Here is a 24,260-nt window from a genome sequence, read left to right as displayed (position 1 = left end):
CTTCAGAATGTTTGTGGGCAAGACTATTGGCTGCGACCCTTACCGCCCACACCCTTACTCTGGGGATGCAACAACTTGCAATCATTAAAATGGGGTCACAGAGGGGAAAGTTTCGGATACACTGCTATAGATAGTCAAATATACTGGTTAGAATTTGGCAAAGCCTACTGAAACAATCAACAGATGAGTCCCCTAAACTGGACAGCACCAAAATTTGATAGGAGGTCCAAATATTTCCTTAATTTATTTGTAGCAAAATTGCGAACACAGCCTTTACAAGCACATTTAGTATTTTGTTGCAAATTCCAGAGCATGGGACCTAGGCAGCTGAAGACACAGTGGAGCAATTAAAATTGGAGGGGCCCCCAGGCCAGAATTAGGTGAGATATCTCAGAGAGTTGTGAGATTTACAGATATCGGAAGGGGTAAGGCCATGGAGGGATTTGGGAAAAAAAGGATGAGTTGTTAAATTATGTTACCATATCATATTATTAGGCTGGTGATACTTTACATGTTAACGGATGCCATCCATTTACAGTAATGTCAGATTTAGCTCCTGTGCTATCCAGAGCATATTGCCCAACAGCTAACAGAGATGCTCACATTGACGCATCTCAATTCAATAGTTATAGGGTCCTTCAAAAATGTTCTTCACCACACCATCAGCCAACCTCAAAGTTGCACATATTTGACAAAAATCATGCAATGGCATTTAAAGTAGATGTTTCAGTATGGTAGTGTAAAACGTTTACCTTTTACACTGCTGTTAGGTCTGTAAGGAAAGGCTCTTCTCAACCTTCGACACATAGAATGTACCTCAGCCTGTCCTGTCAGAAACACCAAGATACCTCCTAATGGGAAATAAATAATCACAAATCAAAATTAAACTCCAGAAGAATGCATCTAAATGTTTATGTAGCAACATATGATTTTTAGGGAGGGAAAAAAGTCAACAGAAATTTAGTCCTAATTGCAAAAGTCCAAACCACATCAGATTAATCTAATGCTTGGGCTCAAATCCTGTGCAAATAAATGTTTCAAGTGTTGCAAAAATTTGGATAGGTTTACAACTAAGACAATGTGTAAACGGTCTGAGTGGCCAAATTAACATTTGCTTCGAAGTGCGGTATGGTGGCACAGAGGTTAGCACTGCTACCTCAGGGACAGAGTTAAATTTCAGCCTCAGATGACTGTGTGGCATTTGTACATTCTCCCAGCATCTGCGTGGGTTTCCTCCGGGTGCTCCGGTTTCCTCCCACAGTCCAAAGATGTGCAGGTTAGGTGGATTGATCATGTTGAATTGCCCTTAGTGTCCAAAGGATAGGTGGGTTACAGGGATAGGGTGGGGGAGTGGACGTCATTGGGGTGCTCTTTCAGAGGGTCGGTGTAGATCCGATGGGCGAAATGGCCTCCTTCTACACTGTGGGGATTCTATGATGTTTTAAATGGTAAATGTATGCATTCATGTGGGTGCCAACAAGCTGAGCACAATTTGCATACAAACAGCCCAAGATTTAGAGAATTCTAGCTATCCTCTGCAAAAATAAAAATCAAGAACCAAGATGGAACTAATTTACAATGAAAAGCAGTTACATGTGAAAGGAAAGAACAGTAATTATGGTAATTTTGTTACCTGGAGGTAACATCCGATGGATTTTGCTCACTTTCCTAAAAGTCTCTCCAGCGTAGTCATCAAGTGGAGTGCGCTTGTTAAAGTGAACAATGACAGGAAACTGCCTGGCATCCACCTTAAAGAATAATCAGTTTTAATAGATGGAAGTAAGGCTCTCAAGTGTGCATGAGCATCTCAGCCACAATGTTTCTTACAAGATATTTCATAAAATGGCATTCCAATGTGAACTTTTCTGCTGTACAGTAACATGGTGAGGTTACCTGGACAACAGGGGGAGGAGTTGGAAAGAGCCTCTTGTTCGCTGTGAAATCCTCCACACGTAGGGTGGCAGACATTATAATCAGTTTCATTGGCTGCCCTTTCTGTTGGAACAAGCTAAGAATTACTGGGTACATTCCGTAAGAACAGTCAAATGATTACAAGTGCAAAGTATCCACTTGGGGAATTTAACACCACTCTAATATTATGCTGATAAAACCAGATCAAAAACAGAGTTATGTGGAATGTACATGTTTTCTTCAGTAACATTTTTCCAATGCCACGATCTTTGAATATTTTAACCTACTATAAAGCACACAAGATCCTTCAACACTGTTCTCGGTGATAAATGTTGAATATAAGCCATACATTCAGGCAGAATATCTTCCTTGAATTTTGCATGCAAAATATTATGTCCAGTATCTATTATTTTTCATCATCAACAGAATCCCCACTTTCCTACCTTATGAATGCATATATCACAAATGTGGCGGGGTGTGGGCTGTGTGTATTTTACATCAAAAAGGTATTTGTATTTCTCCACTTTTGTAGCTTTGCAATGTCAGAAATCATTCGGACATCCCTCACAGGAATAGAGATTTATTCCCAGATCTTTTGTTTTTGGTTCGGGAAGGTAAAATTAATAATAATCTTTATTAGTGTCACAAGTAGGCTTACATTAACACTGCAATGAAGTTACTCTGAAAAGCCCCTAGTTGCCACACTCTGGCGCCTGTTCGGGTACACAGAGGGAGAATTCAGAATGTCCAATTCACCTAACAAGCACGTATTTTGGGACTTGTGGGAGGAAATCGGACCACCGGGAGGAAACGCACGCAGACACGGGGAGAACGTGCAGACTCCGCACAGACAATGACCCAAGTCAGGAATCAAACCCGAATCCTTGGTGCTGTGAAGCAACAGTGCTAACTACTGTTTTTAAAAATTCATTTACACGATGTGGGCATCGCTAGTTAGGTCAGCATTTATTGCCCATCCCTAGTTGCCCTTCACAAGGTGGTGGTGAGTTGCCTTCTTGAACCTCTGTGGTCCTCAAGGTGCAGATACACCCACCATGCTGATAGGGAGGGAGTTCCAGGATTTTGCCCCCGTGACAGTGAAGAAGCAGCAATATATTTCCAAGTCAGGATGGTGAGTGACTTGGAGGGGAACCTCCAGGTGATGGGGTTCGCAGGTATTGCTCTTGTACTTCTGGAAGGTGTTGTCGAAGGAACCTTGGTGAGTTACAGCAGTGCATCTTGGAGATGGTACACACGGCTGCCACTGTTTGTCAGTGGTGGAGGGTTTGAATGTTTGAGGCGGGGCAGCAATCAAGCGGGCTGCTTTGTCCTGGATGGTGCCGAGATTCTTGAGTCTTGTGGGAGTTGCACTCATCCAGGCAAGTGGAAAGTATTCCGTTACACTCCTAACTTGACATAAGGTATTTTGCTTCATGTAGGGAGGTGCCTGGTATTTGCTTCCTACCACATGTTATTACAGCTAAGATGAGTAACATAAGAAATAAGAACTAGGAGCAGGAGTAGGCCATCTGGCCCCTTGAGCCTGCTCCGCCATTCAATGAGATCATGGCTGATCTTTTGTGGAGCATGGTGAACTTCTCTCTTGTTCTTTGACTTAAACATTTAAGTTGTAACTAAGTCAGTGAATCCTCATTATTCCTCCTAGAAATATGCCAACTGGAGTGTGATTTTATTTTGGAAGTCCAGTGAATCGAAAATGTTAGTATTGGTATATTACATTTAATCATATCTAAACAAAATGCCAGTAACAGGCAGAAATACTATTTACCTTCTCTCGCAGAGGAACAATACGAGATAGCAGGCCAATCAGGATGTCTGTATATACACTCCGTTCATGAGCTTCATCTATAATAACCACTTTGTATTTTGTGAGTAGAAAGTCCTGGGAGATTAAAAAACACTTTTCACCAAATAATTTCCAGTTAACTGCAGCCAACATGGCCCAGGAAGATTAACAAAACTGATGAATAACCAAAGCTCAACTTTGGCTTTTCACAATAACTTCATTGAAGCCTACTTGTGACAATAAGCAATTATTATTATATTATATTACTGGCTGTGTACAACATTTTCCAGTTGTACATGGCAGATGGGAGTTTAATTTGGATAAATGTGAGGTGATGCATTTTGGTAGATCAAATCAGGGCAGGACCCTGTTAGGGAGATGGGGAGAGTTACAGAACAAAGAGATCAAGAGGTACAGATTCATAGCTCCATGAAGGTGGAGTTGCAGGTGGACAGGGTGGTGAAGAAGGCATTCAGCGTGCTAGGTTTTATTGGTCAGAATATTGAATACAGGAGTTGGGACGTCTTGTTCAAGTTGTACAAGACATTGGCAAGACCACACATGGAATAGTGTTCAGTTCTGGTCACCCTATTATAGGAAGGATATTGTTAAACTAGAAAGAGTGCAGAAGAGATTTACAAGGATGTTACCAGGACTTGATAGTTTGAGTTATAAGGAGAGGCTGGGACCTTTTTACCTGGAGCGTTGGAGGCATAGTGGTGATCTTATAGAGGTCTATAAAATAACGAGGAGCATCGATAAGGTAGATAGTCGACATATTTTCCCAAAGGTAGATGAGTCTAGAACTAGAGGGCCTAAGTTTAAGGTGAGAGAGGAGAGATACAAAAGAGACCAGAGGGGAAATTCTTTCACACAGAGGGTGGTGAGCATCTGAAACAGGTTGCCAGAGGCAGTGGTAGAAGCGGGTACAATTCTTTCCTTTAAAAAGCAGTTAGGCAGTTACATGGGCAGGGTGGGTATAGAGGGATATGGGTCAACTGCGGGCAAGTGGAACTAGCTTAGTGATAGAAACTGGGCGGCGTGGACAAGCTGGACCGAAGGGCCTGTTTCCATGCTGTAAACATCTATGACAGTTAGTTAACTATAATCACAGTTAGTTATATACAGTACACAGTTACCATTTAATTGCCAAACAACAGAATATAGTGTAATTGAAAACCAGCCAACTATTAACAAATTATCAAAATTTAGGCATTTTGATGTATTGCTTACTCCTTCCAGGACTTCACCTAGCTGTTTACTTGTTTGTATTGTCAAAGCTTGCAGTACAGCATTAAAGTGTAGCACATTACTAGAGTATCACATCAATGGATTCCAACTCTGTAACTCTGGCTGCATTTCTTATGAAATTAAAAACATTTCTTGGAGCAATGGGGAGGGGGTGCTCTTTATTGGGCGTTACAAAGTACATTATACTTTTGCAAACATTACCAATATATTAAGAACCTGCAGAGAGTGTATTATATAAAAGCAAATAACTGCGGATGCTAGAATCTGAAAAAAAAACAGAAATTACTGTGCAAACAGTGCCGAAGGAGGCCATTCGGCCCATCGAGTCTGCACCGACCCACCATAAGCCCTCAATTCCACCCTACCCCCGTAACCCAATAACCCCATCTAACCTTTTTGGACACTAAGGGCAATTTAGCATGTCCAATCCACCTAATCTCCACTGGGTTGTGGGAGGAAACTGGAGCACCCGAGTGAAACCCATCTGTTGGTCCTCAGCTATTTCATTGTGGGAAAAGAAATCCAACTTGGTCAACCGCGAATCGTGAACCGATCATCTGTAGCCCGTACCCACAATATTTTTATACTAGATTCTGGATATTCTGCTAAATTAATATGTTTATAGCCGATGGACACAAAAATAAGTATAAAAGTCTCTGCCCTGACTTTGATGATTTTGTCGTTCTTGGGGGTAACCTGTTACTGCACGTTCGTTGTTATAATAATAATCTTTATTAGTGTCACAAGTAGGCTTACATTAACACTGCAATTAAGTTACGGTGAAAATCCCTGAGTCGCCACTCTCCGGCGCCTGTTTGGGTACACAGAGGGAGAATTCAGAATGTCCAATTCACCTAATATGCACGTCCTTTGGGACTTGTGGGAGGAAACCGGAGCATCCGGAGGAAACCCACACAGACACGGGGAGAACGTGCAAACTCCGCACAGACAGTGACCCAGAGGGGAATCGAATCTGGGACCCCAGGTGCTGTGAAGCCACAGTGCTAACCACTGAACTACCATGCTGCCCTTTCTGCTGCGTTGACAAAGTGTCATCCAGACTCAAAACTCGAGCTCCCTTCCCTCTCCACAGATGCTGTTAGACCTGCTGAGATTGCCCAGTATTTTCTGTTCTTGTTGAGTGTAACTTAATTATATTACGCGTGGCTGTGCATGATCCACAATTTTCTATGTATTACAACAATGTGTAGGCAAACAACGTCACACCATCCTACCAATACAACAACAGCTCTTGTCTGCATTATCCTGAACTCATTCTATTATATTAAAGCCAGCAATGCTTTTGGAGTAGTTACAGAAAAATCATGGAAAATAGTTTTTTGAAACATAAATCGATCCACTACAATCAATTACGTTTTGAACTCAACATACATTCAATAAAGGAGTCCAACTCACCCTCTGTACTTCCTTTAGAAGCACACCATCAGTCATAAATTTTATTTTTGTGTCTTCTGTTGTATTTCCTTCATATCGTATTTGATATGAAACTATCCTACAGATACAAGTTAAATATTCAGTATTGCTGCAGTACCAGGCAAAATCAGCTACTTGTCAACAGATGGCCCGCACTGAAAAATTGTGTGTGTATCAGATAAAAACATAAACGATGGGGAGAGAACTAAAACAAAAATTAGGTTAGTTATACCTTCACCACTCTTACCTATAGCTTACCAACTTGCGTGACACTGAGCCTAGCAAATGCCCGGAGTAATGGTCTCTGCCCAGACAGAAGACCACTACAGAGAGCACCACCGCATTTCCAGTTTTAAAAATGACTAAAATTTACCCTTTGATAAGCAATTCTACCAGATGGAAAGCATTAACGCAACAAGATTACAATAAACAAACGATCAGTATGTCGATATTTTATTGTCCTGGCTACAAATGGATAAGGGCTTTGAGGCCATATATGTTGCCTTGTTTAATTGAACGCTGGGGACCTGAAGTTTCGCAGAGTGACATTTCTTTTTGAACAGTTACTTGAATGATGGATAAACCCCAATCAGCATAGGAAAATCAGTTTGGATCATCAACATGAGGTATACCCAGATTAATGCAAGGATGAATTTAAACTTTATATATGTCTCAAAAGCTCCTTCATCTGCATATATGTCGGTTGCTTAGGCAAAATCCTGAACACTGCCTGACTAGTTGACACCACCCCCTATTCACCTGCCCGCACCACCCACCCACCCACCCAATCCCTATGATGTTAAGTACGAGCATACTTCAGTTTCCATTCCGAAATATTCTTACCTGTGTGAAAGATTCATTTCTGTTGCAACTCGCTGGGACATGCTTATAGCTGCTACCCGCCTGGGCTCTGTTATGCCAATGATTCCATTAACACTGTGGACAATGACCAGAGAGTTGGTTATTGTTTGATGCTTAAAGCAAAGTACTTTCACACTTTAGATAATGTTTTTCCGAACAATAATTAGAAATAACCATGGACTGAATTCAGTGACTAAACATTTGGACTGCTCAAAATAAAATGTGATTTCAGCTGCAAAAAGGGAGGTCGCTGGGCTGTTTTGAACTCATGGCTAAACTTCATTACCCTTGATAAATATTAATATGAATCATGAAACCAGAGGGTTTTTTTGAATAAAGGCAATAGTCTAGACCATATTAAAAACAAGCAAGTGAGCTATCTATTGATGCTCAGCCATAAGCATCAAAATATAACAAGTCTATTCAGTTAGGGCGGCACGGCGGAACAGTGGTCAGCACTGCAGCCTTCACGGCGCCGAGGACCCAGGTCCGATCCTGGCCCCGGGTCATTGTGCTGTCAAGTTTTCACATTCTCCCAGTGGCTGCGTGGGTCTCACCCCCACAGCCCGAAGATGTGCAGGGTGGGTGGATTGGCCACGCTAAATTGCAAAAAAAAGTTGTCAGTTTGTGTGATGACACGTTATACTAGGAATAATGCAAAAATATAACTAATCATGTGCCTGAAGATTTCCTTTACATAAACAAACCTTGCAATGCCTTTTATTTTAAACAATACTCATACAATTGGTACAAAAAGATAATAGAATCTCATCCACTCCAGCACAGGGCTAAATCGCTGGCTTTGAAAGCAGACCAAGCAGGCCAGCAGCACGGTTCGATTCCCGAACTGGGAATCATATATGATTCCCAATCCTCAGTAATGACTTAATAGCAAACCAATTCAATGGCATTTAAAAAGGTAATTCCTTAACACCTTTTCACGGGCAGTTCAGGATGGGCTATAAATGTGCCAGTGACACGTCCCATTAATAATTTTAAGAACTGTACTGGAGACTGACAATCATCGAAAAGAGTTTCTTACAAATCGCTAATACGCAGATTGCAGTGTAAAATTTGATGTTTGTACTGAAACAAAACATTTTGATCAGTATGCAAAATGGGAAAAACAGAATTTGCAAATATCTTATGCTAAATATGTTTTCTTAAAAACCACTGAATATATTTTAGACATCTTAGCAACTAGATGCTCCATTTTAAGCCCACGTTTATTTTACCTGGCATATCCAGCTTCGTAGAGAAACTGGGGCACCTGTGTAGTTTTACCACTGCCCGTCTCACCACAAACAACTACCACAGGGTTATGTTTAATGGCCTCCATGATAATTTGCTCTTCAGCTAGAATTGGTAACTTCAGACGAGCTTCCTGAAAGAACAGAGAACATCTCCTATCAAGACGGTTAACTGACATAGTTATAAAGACACGAGTAAATCAACATAAACAGGGATAGAAATGAGTCTCCTGAAATATTTTAAATAAATTGACGTTTTTCATTGCACCCCTCTCCATTGATGACCCAACTCAGATGGCTTGTATCAAGAGTCGCTGAAATTCACTACTAGACAGAAACTCCACGGGCAAATTTGTAGCTTTCTAATTCAGAGCTAAATTCTTCAGGTCACACTGCCTGGGTTCATTCAAATCTAGGTAAGTGCGCGGCATAGGCAACATTAAAATGTTAACAAGATTGAAAGGTATCATTGAGGTTGGTACCACCGGCAGACAGTATCCTACCATAAATCCCTCTTTTTCAAACAAATTAACTTCATACAGTTCCATTTGATACTTGCAGCAATATCAAGGCTAGAAATTATTGTGGAAATACTTAACACTTGAAAAAAGGCAGATAACATTAAAAAAAATAAACATTCTGACCAATGTGTTACATTTCCACTGTCGTAATTATTGGGGAACCCAAGTCATACCATCACCTCAGTACATAGAGTTTGTGCTGCTCCCATATTAATATAGTCATTAACAACCAATCTCCATTTTCTGTACACAAGATGGCAGCATGGCATGATTTCTGCCATCCACAGTATGATATTGGTCATTGGAAAATTATAATAACATGACAAGTGCATTTTAAAAACACCAAAACCAGTCAATATGAATTGACACGGCACGGTGGCAAAATGGATAACATTACTGCCTCATAGAGCCAGGGACCCGGGTTGTTCCAGCTTTGGGTGACTGTGTGTGGAGTTTGCACTGTCTCCCCTTGTCTGCGTGGGTTTCCTCCAGATACTCCGGTTTCCTTCCACAGGTCAAAGATGTGCAGGTTAGGTGGATTAGCCATGACCAATTGCCCCTTAGTGTCTAAAAGGTTAGATACCCCATCTACTGGGTGATGGAGTTAGGGTAGGGGCCTGACCCTTTCAGAGGGTCGGTGCAGACTCGAAGGGCCGAATGACCTCCTTCTGCACTGTAGGGATTGAATGATGACCCTAAAAAGAGACCAAATTAAAATTTTAAATGAAAACAAATTTTACAGTTGACCACAATTGAGCACCTGAATTTTTGGGCTTCTGTCCACTGGAATGAAAATAGCAGGTTCTGCAGAAGGTTGCGGCATCAGGTTTTGATTGGTTTTCTTATTAATGGACACCAATGCTGTTGCTTTCTCAGTCGTTGTCTCTGCATTACTTGAGTTCTGAATTTGTTCACTGTTGTTGACATTTTTCTCTTCTTCACTTGACCGTATGCTGTCACTTTTTGTATTCTCTGCATCGTCCACTTGTTCTTCCTCATCCGAACTGTCTGAAGATGTACTAGTCTCAGACTCTGGTGCTTCCTCCACAACCTCAGAGTTTCTTCTGCGTCTTTTCCTATTGACCCCGCTAACACTACTGATTCGGCACTCACTGTTAACCTCCTGTCCAGACCTAAAATACAAAAATGATGGCAAACCTTTCTATCAATTTAACAAAAATGATACTGAATACGAATTAATGCAGTATTTTCAAAGAGTAAAGGAAAATGTAAAACTGATAAAACGTCACCAAGTTATCAGCCATCCTGCATGGAAGGAATAGTTTTCAGCAACTGAATATATGATATCTATTACATGCTCCTCTGAGATATCTTGGCCAAAAATGGTTCAAGGGAAAATACAGAAATATTTTTCCTGATGTAAAATAGCCACCTCCCAAGTAGTATGAATATCCTTGGGTCTCCATTCTTTCTACTTTCATCCTCAAAATAAAAATGTTTCAATCACAACAGACACTCAAGTTGATCTTTGCTCACACCAAAGTACAAACTGTGTGGCATAAGTAAATGACATTGCATTGTGATGGCTCTTGTCATCGCAGAACACGGAGCATATGACAAATGCTGCGTCTAAATGCCAGTTTCTTTACACCTAACATTCCCCAAATTGGAAGGTTCCTTCAAACATTTCACGAAGATATGCTCGCACAAGTTTGACAACAGATTGCAACTTAAGTTATAGAGTCAGAGTTTGTAAATTTTAAAAAAGGACAAAATTGCTATTTTGAAATTTTTATATATTCTAATCTAGATAAAGCATGATGAGTGGTACAGTGGTTAGCACTGCTGCCTCACGGCCCAGAGGACCTGGGTTTGATCCCGGCCCCAGGTCACTGTCTGTGTGGAGTGGAGTTTGCACATTGTCCCCGCGTCTGCGTGGATCTCATCCCCACAAACCCAAAGATGTGCAAGGTAGTTGGACTGGCCATGCTAAACTGTGCTTTAATTGGAGAAAAATAGAATTGGGTACTTTTAATTTTTTTTAAAAGCATGGTGCACATGAACAACAACCTCCAGTTTTACAACCATCAGAATCTTTCTATAGTGCACTTGAGGGGAATGTAAAGCATTCAGTGCACATTCTAACCATGGAGCCGTAATTCATTAAACAATTCTCTGATGAAAGATAAGAAAATGACATACAGTTTCGGCTGGTACAAACGTTTTCCAGTGCCAATTTTTGAGGTGGTGTAGAAAAGCTTCATTTCGGACTCGGAAACCTGGCATTCTGCCAATTTATTTAGAATATCTTTTCTCTACGATGGAAAATTGAAAAACATTTAATTATAACACAAAATATGTAAATTGTGTTAAAGACAGGTAAAACCTTATTGCCCTTCGTACTCTTATCAATGCCTTGACCATCTCATTACTATCAGCAAGCGATCTCTGTAATGCTGTTTTTGAATTGTATGCTTTATTAAGATAAATATTCAACCATTTAGAAAACAGGATATTTTTGGACAGTTCATTCAAGAACATTTAAAAAATAAACTTTGGGGCTAAACTTCTTTAAATTTCCAGTCTGTACCAAGGCAAAGCTAGGGTGCACTTCCAATCATTTTCCAAACAGTCGCTTGGTAGCACTTATCTTGAGCATTGCTAAATACAAAAGACATGCCAGCAAGGTTTTCACTTTGCATTCATCAGGTCAGATGCAAGAACGCCAAATTTCAAATGGAACAAGAATTTATACTGCATGAGAAAAGAGGTGCTGATTGGGTTGCTAAGTCAGCTCTGATTGGTTGAGACATTGCCATGGTGAATGCAACAGGCAGCTATTGTACCCATGCTTATTATTCAAAACACGTGCATTATCTGGCCACTTTCCTTTTTCCTACAGAGGGCAAGTTCCTACATATGAATATATGTAACTTTAACAACGGAATAGCCAGCCTGATTGTTAATGGTGAATTGATTGTTAGAGTAATGCTTAACACACTCAGGATGTTCAGCAAATGTTGTCCAATCGTGGATCCACATCTAACGTTAGACATTATGTTCAGAGATTTGCACTCATGGCTTGGTTGAGCACGGTCAATACTCTGCCAATTGTGAACAGCCGAAAGGATGCGCTGCTTGATACGACCCGCCAGTCATTGGGATGTACGACTCATGTACATTATATCATACCAATATTGAAATTCATAAACTATGTTACTCATTTTTGTGATAGGCAGTGTATCTACTTGGCAGTGTCCGATTAGTGGAAAACACCATTTGTGCTGCTACTGCATATCGAGGGGGGCTGGTTTAGCTCAGTTGGCAGAACAGTTGACTTGTGATGCAAAGCAAGGCCAACAATGTGGGTTCAATTCCTGTACCGGCTGAGGTTATTCATGAAATCCCGCCTTCTCAACCTTGCCCCTCGTCTGATGTGGTGATCCTCAGGTTAAATCACCACCAGTCAGCTCTCCTCAAAGCTCATGGTCAACTGGGACTATGGTGACTTTACTTTTATTTTAATACCAGCGTGGAACAAGTAGCTTCACCTATTGCTCAGATGCTTGAGATACTTCAATCTTCCAGGTTAATTTGAGGTAGACGGACATTTTTCTGAAAGTTGTGACCTTAGGTCCATTCATGAATATGTGCGATATACCACAAGCAATTATCTGATCGGAGTTGCCAGAATCCCGCAGGATATCTGTGATGCACCCTATTTCGGTGTCAAGCTTGCACGATGAGCAACGGGCATGGGCCCTATTTACAAAATTTCCAGTGTTGTAATTCTTGGGGGTTGTAGGAATCGCAACGTGTAAAGTGACCAGCGAAGGCATGTTTGGGGTAGACTGCAGCCAAGATCCCATTCACAGGTTTCTCAAACAGCACATTAAGGAAAGTGTGCTTGCTCCATTTCAACAGCGAATTTGAGCACGGGATGGAACACATGCAAATTCAAATATAGCAAACATATCATCTACATATTGGAAATATGAAAGGGATAAGAGATTAGGGGGGCATTCCATCAAAAATGTCTTTCTCAGGATGGCACAGTGGTTAGCACTGCTGCCACACGGTGCTGAGGTTCCATGTTTAATTCCCGGCCCTGGGTCACTGTCTGTGTGGAGTTTGCACATTCTCCCTGTGAATGCGTGGGTTTCACTCCCACAACCCTAAAGATATGCAGGGTAGGTGGATTAGCCATGCTAAATTGGCCCTGAATTGGAACAAATAAAGAATTGGGCGTTTTAAATTTGTAAAAAAAAAACTTTCTTTGTTATGGAAACTAATGAAAACAGTTGCGATGACTGGCCCCAGAGGTAAATCCATGGGCATATGATGGCATTAAAACAGAATTCATGTTGCTCTGTTCATTAGTTCAATAGATTCAGAACATAGTGGTGCAGATGGCTGCCATATTAGAGTGACACTGCACAAATGTCTGTGGCTTCCTTGAACCGTACATTATTGAATAGGCTAGCGATGTTGAACAAGCACATAGGCATAACATTGTTGTCGCTATAAAGGCTGCGTATAGTCTTTGAGAGTGATGGATATGGGTGGCACGGCAGCACAGTAGTTAGCACTGTTGTTTCACTGCACCAGGATCCCAGGTTCGATTCCCAGCTTGGGTCACTGTCTGTGCAGAGTCTGCACGTTCGCCCAGTGTCTGCGTGGGTTTCCTCCCAGACGTCCCAAAAGACATGCTGTTAGGTAATTTGGACATTCTGAATTCTCCCTCAGTGTACCCAAACAGGCGCTGGAGAGTGGCGACTCGGAGATTTTCACCGTAACTTCATTGCAGTGTTAATGTAAGACTACTTGTGACAATAATAAAGATTATTATTATTGAATCCTACACTGATCGGTTGTAGCAACTCATTCAACCATTTGGTCAATTCCAGAATGAGTCGCAGATAGGGCGTAATGGGACGTCACTTTTGAGAGTCTTGGGAAACCCATAGATATGTGGGTATAGTGAAACATGAGGACAAATCCAATCATATACACCACTATGCAGCTCTTTACTCGTATGCAAGTCTAACAAACGTATATGAAACTGGTTTTCAAGCAGGGGTGTACAGTCATGCTTGGCAGCGGTCCAATGGATACAAATTTATATCCATCATTAAGAACGGTGCGAGCTTTGTCAAAATAGTCATGCTGTTAAAGGTGACTATTCCTGCCCTTTGTTCAACTTGCAAATATGTATAATTTTAAAAAAATTAATTTCAAGTACCCAATTTGTTTTTTCCCAATTAAGGGGCAATTTAGCGTGGCCAATTCACCTACCCCAACATCTTTTTGGGTTGTGGGGGTGAGACCCATGCAGACACGGGCAGAATGTGCAAACTGCGCATGGACAGTGACCCGGGCCTGGGATCGAACCGGGGTCCTCAGCGCCGTGAGGCAGCAGTGCTAACCAGTACGCCACCGTTCCGCTCCAAATATGTATAATAAATGCAAAATACTGCGAATGCTGGGAGATGTGAAGTAAAAGCAGAAAGCTAGAAAAACTCAAAATATTCCAAAGTAGAGTCTCATTGGACTCAAACATTAACTGTTTCTTTCTCCACAAAGCTGCCAGATAGGCTAAGTTTCACTAGACTATTTTGTTTTTGTTGCAAATATGTATGTCTTTGTTGGCCTTGAGGCTTCACAATGCCACCAGACATTCGCGTTGCCTGTGAAAATCAGACAAGTCAATGGCTATCTGCATTAGGCAGGTGCTCGATCTGCAATGCAGTTTCAAAGGCTCAGTGTTTTCATTGAACACTGGTTTCACAAGGACACAAGAAATAGGCACAGGAATAGACCCCATGGCCCATCTGTCATGACTGATCTTGGGTACCCAATTCTTTTTTTTCCCCCCCAATTAAGGGGCAATTTAGCATAGCAGTCCACCTGCACTGCACATCTTTGGGTTGTGGGGGTTGAGACCCACGCAGACACGGAGAGAATGTTCAAGCTCCACATGGACAGTGGCCCGGGGCTGGGATCAAACCCGGGTCCTCAGCATCGTGCCCCAGGGTTTCAACTACACTTGCGTGCCTGTTCACTTTATCCCTAGATCAAAAATGTCTCCATCCCAGCCTTAAATGTATTCAACTATGGTACATTCACAACCCTCTGGGATAGAGAATATCAAAGGTTCAAAACCTTTTGAATTAAGTAATTTCTCTTCACCTCAATCCTAAAGGATCAGGCCCTTAGTCTGATGCTGTGTTTAAGATTCTTTTTTTTATTCATTCATGGGATGTGAGCGTTGCTGGTTGGTCCAGCATTTATGGCAGCACAGTGGTTGGCACTGTTGCTTTACAATGCCAGGGACCCGGGTTCGATTCCCAGCTTGGGTCACACCAAGTACAGAATCTGCACGTTCTCCCCCTGTCTGCGTGGGTTTCCTCGGGGTGCTCCGGTTTCCTCCCACAAGTCCCAAAAGACATGCTTGTTAGGTGAATTGGACAATCTGAATTCTCCCTCAGTGTACCCAAAGTGACACCAGAGAGTGGCGATTAGGGGATTTTCACAGTAAATTCATTGTAGTGTAAATGTAAGCCTACTTATGACACCAATAAAGATTATTATTCCCCATCCCTGAGGGCACTGAAGAGTCAACAAGAGTCACATGTAGACCAGACCAGGTGAGGACGACAGATTTCCTTCCTTAAAGGGCATTAGAGAACCAGGTGGGCTTTTACGACAATTGACAATGGTTTCATGGTCAACTTTAGAATTTTAATTTCAGATTTCTTTCTTGAATTCAGATTTCACCATCTGCCATGGCAGAATTCAAAACAGGGACTCCAGAGCATGACTCTGGGTCTCTGGATTACTAGTCCAGTGACAGTACCACTAAGCCACTGCCTCCCCCATTCCCCGATCAGCAGGAACAATCTCCCAGCATCTATTCTATCAAGCCCTTTAAGAATCCACCAACATTAATATAAACAATCTACCATCAAAACCAAGCACAATTAAAGTGATACCAGTGTTAAAATTCCTTATTTAAACTGGGCTTTGCCTATATATATCAGTAATAAGTGAGCCTCATAGTTCACCTGAATTTTCTTCTCTTTCTGTTCTAGTATTTTTTCCAGCTGTTTCCTCTGCTTCTTACTCAGAGGTTGCTTCGATTGTCTCGCAACTTCGTTCACTTTTTTTCTTTTTGCCCTTTTTGCTGGTAGAACCAATGCATTACTCTGATCAACACCTTTTAGTATAACTCCATCTGGAACAGAGCAAGTGATTTTAAAACTTCATTAAAATTTGTTCAACATCAAGAAATTTAGTTGAGAAACCAAGCAGTAATTTCCACACCCCACCACTCTCTGGAGCCCACTGGTTAGTAACCTCTTTGTTGAGAGAAATAAAGAGTTATTTCCCTCAACACAGCCTCCCCGGACAGGCGCCGGAATGTGGCGACTAGGGGCTTTTCACAGTACCTTCATTGAAGTCTACTCGTGACAATAAGCGATTTTCATTTTCATTTCATTAGGGGGCAGCATGGTGGTGCAGTGGGTTAGCCCTGATGCCTCATAGCACCGAGGTCCCAGGTTTGATCCCGGCTCTGGGACGCTGTCCGTGTGGAGTTTGCACATTCTCCTCATGTTTGTGTGGGTTTCGCCCTCACAACCCAAAGAGGCATACGGTAGGTGGATTGGCCACGCTAAATTGCCCCTTAATAATTGGAAAATGAATTGGGTGCACCAAATTTCTATTAAAAAAAACCCACAGTGGTTAGGACTGCTGTCTCAGTGCCAGGGACCCGGGCTCAATTCTGGCCTTGGTTGTCTGTGTGGAGTTTGCACTTTTCCCCAGTGTATGCGTGGGTTTCCTCCGGATGTTCCGGTTTCCTCCCACAGTCCAAAGACGTGCAGGTTAGGTAGATTAACCATGCTAAATTGCTTCCGAGAGACCAGGGATGTGCAGGTTAGGTTACAGGTTGGGTGGCGGTGGAGTGGACCTGGGTAGAGTGCTCTGTCAGAGGGCAGGTGCAGATGTGATGGGCCAAATGGCCTCCTGCACTGTAGGGATTCTATGAAGACTAATGGAGATACAGAGAACAGCCAGGGATTATCTGCAAAATAAAACAGATTTCAACATTTACCTTTTGTGATTCAATATGCATGGAAATTGTATTTTTTACCTGAATAAAGTTGTGCCATGCGATTTCCAAGCTATTTTTTCTAGCATATACAACATTACAATTCTTGGTTCGCTGAGTTCTTTTAAATTATTGCAGCCAAGAACGACAGAGTATTCGACCATCCAATTGTTTTTTCCCCCACATTTATGAAATTCACACATCCAATATGGTAACTACTCCCAATCACACCTTGATATTTAGAGAATGTCGAGTGGAAATTTAATTCAGATGCATAATATTATGGAGGGCCTAGATACAGTGCATAAGAAAACCTATTTCCCACAACAAAGCATTTACTAACCAGTGGGCTGCACGCACGCACGCGCACACACACACACAATCTGTCCAACATTTCTTCACAAGCTAAGCTTTCATCCCAGGAATGAGTCAAGTGAACCTTCTCTGAACTGCTTTGAATGCAATAATACATTTTTTTCAAAAAAGGAGACCAAAACTATACACAGTATTCCAGATGTGGTCTCACCAATGCCCTGGACAGCCGCAGTAAAACGTCCCTACTTTAATATTCCATTGCCCTTGCAATAAACGCCTACATTCCATTTGCCTTCCTAATCATTTGCATACTAACTTTATGCAATTCATGTACCAAAACACCCAGCTCTCTGTCCTACTGAATTCTGCAACCTCTCTCCATTTAAATAGTGTACTGCTTTTCCATGTTCCCATATTATACATGTTCCCATATTATACACCATCTGCCAAATCTTTGCCCACTCACTTAACCTGTCTTTGCAGACTTTCTGCCTTCTTCATTGACTTGGTCTACATCTCTAGCTGCCTTGGTAAAGTGGGCAGCATAACCAAGGACCCCTCCCACCCAGGTTATTCTCTCTTCCTACTTCTTTCATCAGGCAGAAGATACAGAAGTCTGAAAACACGTACCAACAGATTCAAAACGTTTCGTCCACACTGTTACCAGACTCCTGAATGGTCCTCTTACAGACAGAGTTGATCTCTCTGCACATTTTCTCTACAGTTGTAGCATCATATTCCATATGCTTCACCCGATGTCCATGTCTATGTAGTTACATTGTGTATTTATCGTATGTCCTATGTTTTTCATGTATGGAACGATCTGCCTGGACTGCATGCAGAACAATACTTTTCACTGTACCTCAGTACGCATGGCAACTTAATTTCCTACCTATATTGATGTAACTGGCAAATTTAGCTACCATTCATTTGGCCCCATCATCCAGATCATTTTTAAGGGCAATTTAGCATGACCAATTCGCCTACCCTGCACATCTTTGGGTTGTGGGGCGAGACTCACGCAGACACGGGGAGAATGTACAAACTCCACAGACAGGGTAGTCATCCAAATCACTGAAGTAGATTGCAAACAGTTGAGCGCCCAGCACTGATCCCCATGTACTTTTGCTCGCTCAAAACAGACCCATTTATCCCTACTGTTTCCTGTTAGTTAACCAGTCCTTCATCCATGCTAATATGTTACCCCATACACCATGTAATCTTATCAAGTGTAGTAACTTGATGTGACACCTTATCAAATGCCTTCTGGAAATCGACATGCACAACATCTACAGGTTCCCCCCTTTATCCACCTTGCATGTTACTTCTTCAAAAAACTCTAATAAACATACCCATGTTGATTCTGATTAAATTATGGTTTTGTAAGTATCCTACTAGGGCGGCACAGTGTCTCACAGCGGCAGAATCCCGGGTGAGATTCTGGCAGGTTAGGTGGAATGGCCATGATCAATGCATGGGGTTACGGGAATAGGGCAGGGGAGTGGGCCTAAGTAAAGTTGTCTTGCGGTGGGTCGGTGCAGACTCGATAGGCTGGATGGCCTCCTTCTGCACTGTAGGGGTTCTATGGATTCTAACTCCCTTAATAGTGGATTCTAGCAACTTTTCTATGTTAGGCTAACTGGTTTGTAATTTCCTGCTCTCTGTCTCCCTCCTTTCATGAATGAAGATGTCACATTAGCTATTTTCCAATCCACTGGGACCTTTCTAGAATCTAAGGAATTCTGGCAGATTAGAACCAATGTGTCTACTGTCACTACAGCCACTTCTTTTAAGACCCAAGGATGTAGGCCGTCTGGTCTTGGGGGACTTTACAGCACAGATAAGGCTCTTTGGCCCATCAAGTCTGCACCGACAATAACTACCCTTGAACTCACGCTAATCCCACTTACCACCACTTGTCTCATGGCCTTTAATGTGTTGGTGTTTCAAGTGCTTATCCAAGTGCTTTTGAAAGGTTGTGAGGTTTCCAGACTGCATTGCCTTCCCAGGCAGTGCATTCCAGATTTTCACCACCTCCGAGTGAAAATTATTTTTCTCAAATCCCCTGTCCCTCCCCCTAAAACTATGCCCCTTTGTGATTGACCCCTCAACCAAGGGGAACAGCTGCTTCCTTTTTACCCCGTCCAAACCCCTCATAATCTTATAAACCTCATTCATATCCCCCCTAAGCCTTCTCTGCTCTAAAGAAAACAATCCAGACCTGCCCAGTCTCTCCTTATAACTTAGATGCCCCACCCCAGGCAACATCCGGTGAATCCCCTCTTTGCTCCCTCTAGTGCAATCACCTCCTTCCTATAGTGAGGTGACCAGAACTACACACAGTACTCCAGCTGTGGTCTAACCAATGTTCTGTCCAACTCCAACATAACTTCCTTGCTCTTATATGCTATGCCATGACTGATGAAAGCATGTCCTATATACCTTATCGACACTATTCACTTGCTCTGCCACCTTCAGGGATCTGTGAACAAGTACCCCAAGATCCATCTGTTCCTCTGAGCTTCCGAGTGTCCAGCCATGCCGTACATACTCCCTTGTCCTCTTTCTTCTTCCGAAGTGCATCACCGTGCACTTATCAGGATTAAATACCACCTGCTACTGCTCTGCCCAGCTGACCAACCCATCTATATCTTCCTGTAACCTATCACCCTCTTGTTAGCATTTATGTCTAATAGTTTTACCAGTACATTTTCTCTAGTGATGGTGATTGTTTTATATTCCTTCCTCCTGTTCAGCTGTTGATTTTCCAAGTATTTTTGGGAAGTTTAACTATTCTACAATGAAGACAGACCTGTTCAATGCCTCTACTATTTCCTTGTTTTCCATTATCAATTCACTAAACTCACTCACGAGCAGACCAACAGTAACTTTAGTTGCTCTTTTCCCATTTAAATACTTGTAGAATCTCTTACTATCTGTTTTTATATTACCGGTTTATTCTCAACTTTTCCTTTTTTTTGTCATTCTTTGCTGGTTCTTAAAATCTGATCAATCTTCTGACCTTCCACTAACTGCTGCAGATTTGTGCAGCATTTCCCTCAATTTGATGCTATCCTTAACTTCATTCAGCCATGGATAATGAATCTCTCACACTTGGATAAACCTTTGCTAAGAATTATTAAATATCTCCAAAAGTCGACCAATTCACTTCAGTTAAATCTGCTTACGTACCCTTATAATTACCTTTATTCAGGTTTAAAACACTAATTTTCGATCACACTTCACACCTTCAAACTGAACATGAAACTCTTATCATGCTATGATCACTGTCCTTTACAGTCTCTTTTGCCATGAGGTTATTGATTACCCTGACTCATTGCTCATTACTAGGTCCAGAATAGTGATAATTTACCGAAATTCACTAGACTCTGGGGTGGTCCCGGTGGATTGGAAATTAGCAAACGTGACGCCACTGTTTAAAAAAGGAGGTAGGCAGAAAGCAGGAAATTATAGGCCAGTGAGCTTAACTTCGGTAGTAGGGAAGATGCTGGAATCTATCATCAAGGAAGAAATTGCGAGGCATCTGGATAGAAATTGTCCCATTGGGCAGACGCAGTATGGGTTCGTAAAGGGCAGGTCATGCCTAACTAATTTAGTGGAATTTTTTGAGGACATTACCAGTGCAGTAGATAACGGGGAGCCGATGGATGTGGTATATCTGGATTTCCAGAAAGCCTTTGACAAGGTGCCACACAAAAGGTTGCTGCATAAGATAAAGATGCATGGCATTAAGGGTAAAGTAGTAGCATGGATAGAGGATTGGTTAATTAATAGAAAGCAAAGAGTTGAGATAAATGGGTGTTTCTCTGGTTGGCAATCAGTAGCTAGTGGTGTCCCTCAGGGATCCGTGTTGGGCCCACAATTGTTCACAATTTACATAGAACATAGAACAGTACAGCACATAACAGGCCCTTCGGCCCTCGATGTTGTGCCGAGCAATGATCACCCTACTCAAACCCACGTATCCACCCTATACCCGTAACCCAACAACACCCCCCTTAACCTTACTTTTTAGGAGACTACGGATAATTTAGCATGGCCAATCCACCTAACCCGCACATCTTTGGACTGTGGGAGGAAACCGGAGCACCCGGAGGAAACCCACGCACACACGGGGAGGACGTGCAGACTCCACACAGACAGTGACCCAGCCGGGAATCGAACCTGGGACCCTGGAGCTGTGAAGCATTTATGCTAACCACTATGCTACCGTGCTGCCCACATAGATGATTTGGAGTTGGGGACCAAGGGCATATGTGTCCAAGTTTGCAGGTGACACTAAGATGAGTGGTAAAGCGAAAAGTGCAGAGGATACTGGAAGTCTGCAGAGGGATTTGGATAGGTTAAGTGAATGGGCTAGGGTCTGGCAGATGGAATACAATGTTGACAAATGTGAGGTTATCCATTTTGGTAGGAATAACAGCAAACGGGATTATTATTTAAACGATAAAATATTAAAGCATGCCGCTGTTCAGAGAGACTTGGGTGTGCTAGTTCATGAGTCACAGAAGGTTGGTTTACAAGTGCAACAGGTGATTAAGAAGGCAAATGGAATTTTGTCCTTCATTGCTAGAGGGATGGAGTTTAAGACTAGGGAGGTTATGTTGCAATTGTATAAGGTGTTAGTGCGGCCACACCTGGAGTATTGTGTTCAGTTTTGGTCTCCTTACTTGAGAAAGGACGTACTGGCGCTGGAGGGTGTGCAGAGGAGATTCACTAGGTTAATCCCAGAGCTGAAGGGGTTGGATTATGAGGAGAGGTTGAGTAGACTGGGATTGAACTCGTTGGAATTTAGAAGGATATGGGGGGATCTTATAGAAACATTTAAAATTATGAAGGGAATAGATAGAATAGATGCGGGCAGGTTGTTTCCACTGGCGGGTGACAGCAGAACTAGGGGACATAGCCTCAAAGTAAGGGGAAGTAGATTTAGGACTGAGTTTAGGAGGAACTTCTTCACCCAAAGGGTTGTGAATCTATGGAATTCCTTGCCCAGTGAAGCAGTTGAGGCTCCTTCATTACATGTTTTTAAGGTAAAGATAGATAGTTTTTTGAAGAATAAAGGGATTAAGGGTTATGGTGTTCGGGCCGGAAAGTGGAGCTGAGTCCACAAAAGATCAGCCATGATCTAATTGACTGGCGGAGCAGGCTCGAGGGGCCAGATGGCCTACTCCTGCTCCTAGTTCTTATAATAGTCGGTTTCCTGGTTGGCTGTAAATGCATGGCTCTAAGAAATCATCATACACTCTATGAACACATTTTCCAGGCTCCCTTTGCTGATCTGATTTACCCAATATACATGCAGATTAAAGTCACCCATGATTATTGCAGATTCGCCTCCTTCTGTGCCATCAATTTTATATCTTTCTATAATCAGATTACACCCATACATTTACTATGGTGAGATTGGATAAACTTGGTTCATCATAGAATAAGTGCTGGAAATAGTCTCTATTGATATGACTAGAAGCACGGTGATAGAAATATTGAAATGCACCAGTTTGCCTTATTCTCAGGATCCAGAACTTAATGTACCTACCGTATCTTACAAATTAAAGAGGGTCAAACCAACTAAAATGATTTTTCTGAGGCAGCAGACTGCAATGAGATTTAATTCTATTACTCCATTTGTTTTCACACAGTCTACAGATCATATTGAAAGCATTGAGACAAAGGATAGGGTTGAGTAAGTCCATTTTTATGCACACCTTCCAGTTCAATCTCAACTTTAACCTCATTGCTGGATTGTTCTGAAGACTTTTCCACACTCTTGACCTGAAGTCGTGCTTTCCAGTTGTGTCTTTTCCGCAATCTACCCATTCTCAAATCGCCAACCTGCAACAGAGTCGTAAACATGTGATAACTGGAGGAGGGGAAACAGGGCAATGGAGGATGAAATAGAGGGGAGGAGGGGGCATTTTCAGGAGGCAAAGGGGGTAACTACATTGGGGGAGTTAGTCGGTGCATTCACAGGGAGAAGCTGGGGAGAATTGCAGGGCAAAGTAGGCGCATTTACAAGAACAAATTGCAGGTGATGTAGGGGAACTCGCAACGGTGAACAAGTGGCATTCACCGAGGGGGGGAGTTCGCAGTCGGTCTGACCCCAGAAATCCTCCGTCCGGTCCAGTTGTGGAGCGAACTCACCGCCTTTTCCTCGAGCACCGGCTCACCTGCCAATCTCAGCGTTCGCTCATTTCACACGCATGTCTCCACCGGAAGTGTCCGCGGGCACCTTGCAAAATGATTCCGGCTGGAATCCGGCGCCGCGGGGAGAGTTCCGGCACAAGCAGGGCCAACAGGGACAACAAATCATTTGCAATCTGCTCCGATCGAAGACATTTGGTCAAAGGACGGCTTGAACGTTTTTGCACAACTGTAAAATTTGAAGAAAAATGACAGAATGAATGGGCCCCTTTCACCAGATAAAACCACGTTCAACTTTAGATACTTGGAAATTTTAATAACTTGGTGTCAACTACTCCAATTAGATTTGGATTTCCAATGAACAGGTGACCTCACTATTCTTCCCAATAAAATAAAAGATCTCAAATCTATTTGCATTGACCCTTATTTGCACATTCTGCAAGTTTATAAATATCCTCCTGCAATTTAATGAAGTCCCCCTCCGTATTGGCCCTGACCTGGTGTCATCTGCAAATTTAGAAATTGCAATTTTGATTCCAAAGTTGAAATGATTAATGTAAATTGTGAACAGCAATGGTTCATGCTCAGATCCTTGTGGAACATCACTTTCTACCACGTTGAGCGTGGTGTAATTGACCAGTAATCCAGAAACCCAAGCTAATGTTTTGGGGATA

General features: G+C 42.2%; 1 protein-coding gene across 3 annotated transcripts in view; it reads right to left on the bottom strand.

The window, feature by feature from the left end:
- The window catches only part of dhx37 (DEAH (Asp-Glu-Ala-His) box polypeptide 37), a 54,612-nt gene extending 30,854 nt beyond the window's left edge, over positions 1–23,758 (bottom strand). The window contains exons 1-12 of one of the 3 annotated variants that reach the window (XM_038790309.1): positions 23,613–23,758; positions 23,151–23,277; positions 16,061–16,230; positions 11,199–11,311; positions 9,796–10,168; positions 8,500–8,648; positions 7,247–7,339; positions 6,386–6,482; positions 3,701–3,814; positions 1,894–1,995; positions 1,634–1,748; positions 753–851 (exon numbers count right to left, since the gene is read on the bottom strand). In XM_038790309.1, coding sequence (XP_038646237.1) covers positions 753–851; positions 1,634–1,748; positions 1,894–1,995; positions 3,701–3,814; positions 6,386–6,482; positions 7,247–7,339; positions 8,500–8,648; positions 9,796–10,168; positions 11,199–11,311; positions 16,061–16,230; positions 23,151–23,262 — 1,537 coding nt within the window. In that variant the 5' untranslated portion in view covers positions 23,263–23,277; positions 23,613–23,758. Of the gene's footprint in view, positions 1–752; positions 852–1,633; positions 1,749–1,893; positions 1,996–3,700; positions 3,815–6,385; positions 6,483–7,246; positions 7,340–8,499; positions 8,649–9,795; positions 10,169–11,198; positions 11,312–16,060; positions 16,231–23,150; positions 23,278–23,458; positions 23,483–23,586 lie in introns of those variants that run through there. The other 2 variants (XM_038790318.1, XM_038790326.1) reach the window with 2 other exon arrangements.
- Positions 23,759–24,260: the final 502 nt, after the last annotated feature.

The sequence above is a fragment of the Scyliorhinus canicula genome, chromosome 1 (assembly GCF_902713615.1).
Source record: "Scyliorhinus canicula chromosome 1, sScyCan1.1, whole genome shotgun sequence".
In the NCBI taxonomy this organism is placed as follows: domain Eukaryota; kingdom Metazoa; phylum Chordata; class Chondrichthyes; order Carcharhiniformes; family Scyliorhinidae; genus Scyliorhinus; species Scyliorhinus canicula.
Note: the sequence above shows the minus strand (reverse complement) of the source record. Positions and strands in the feature narration are given on the sequence as shown.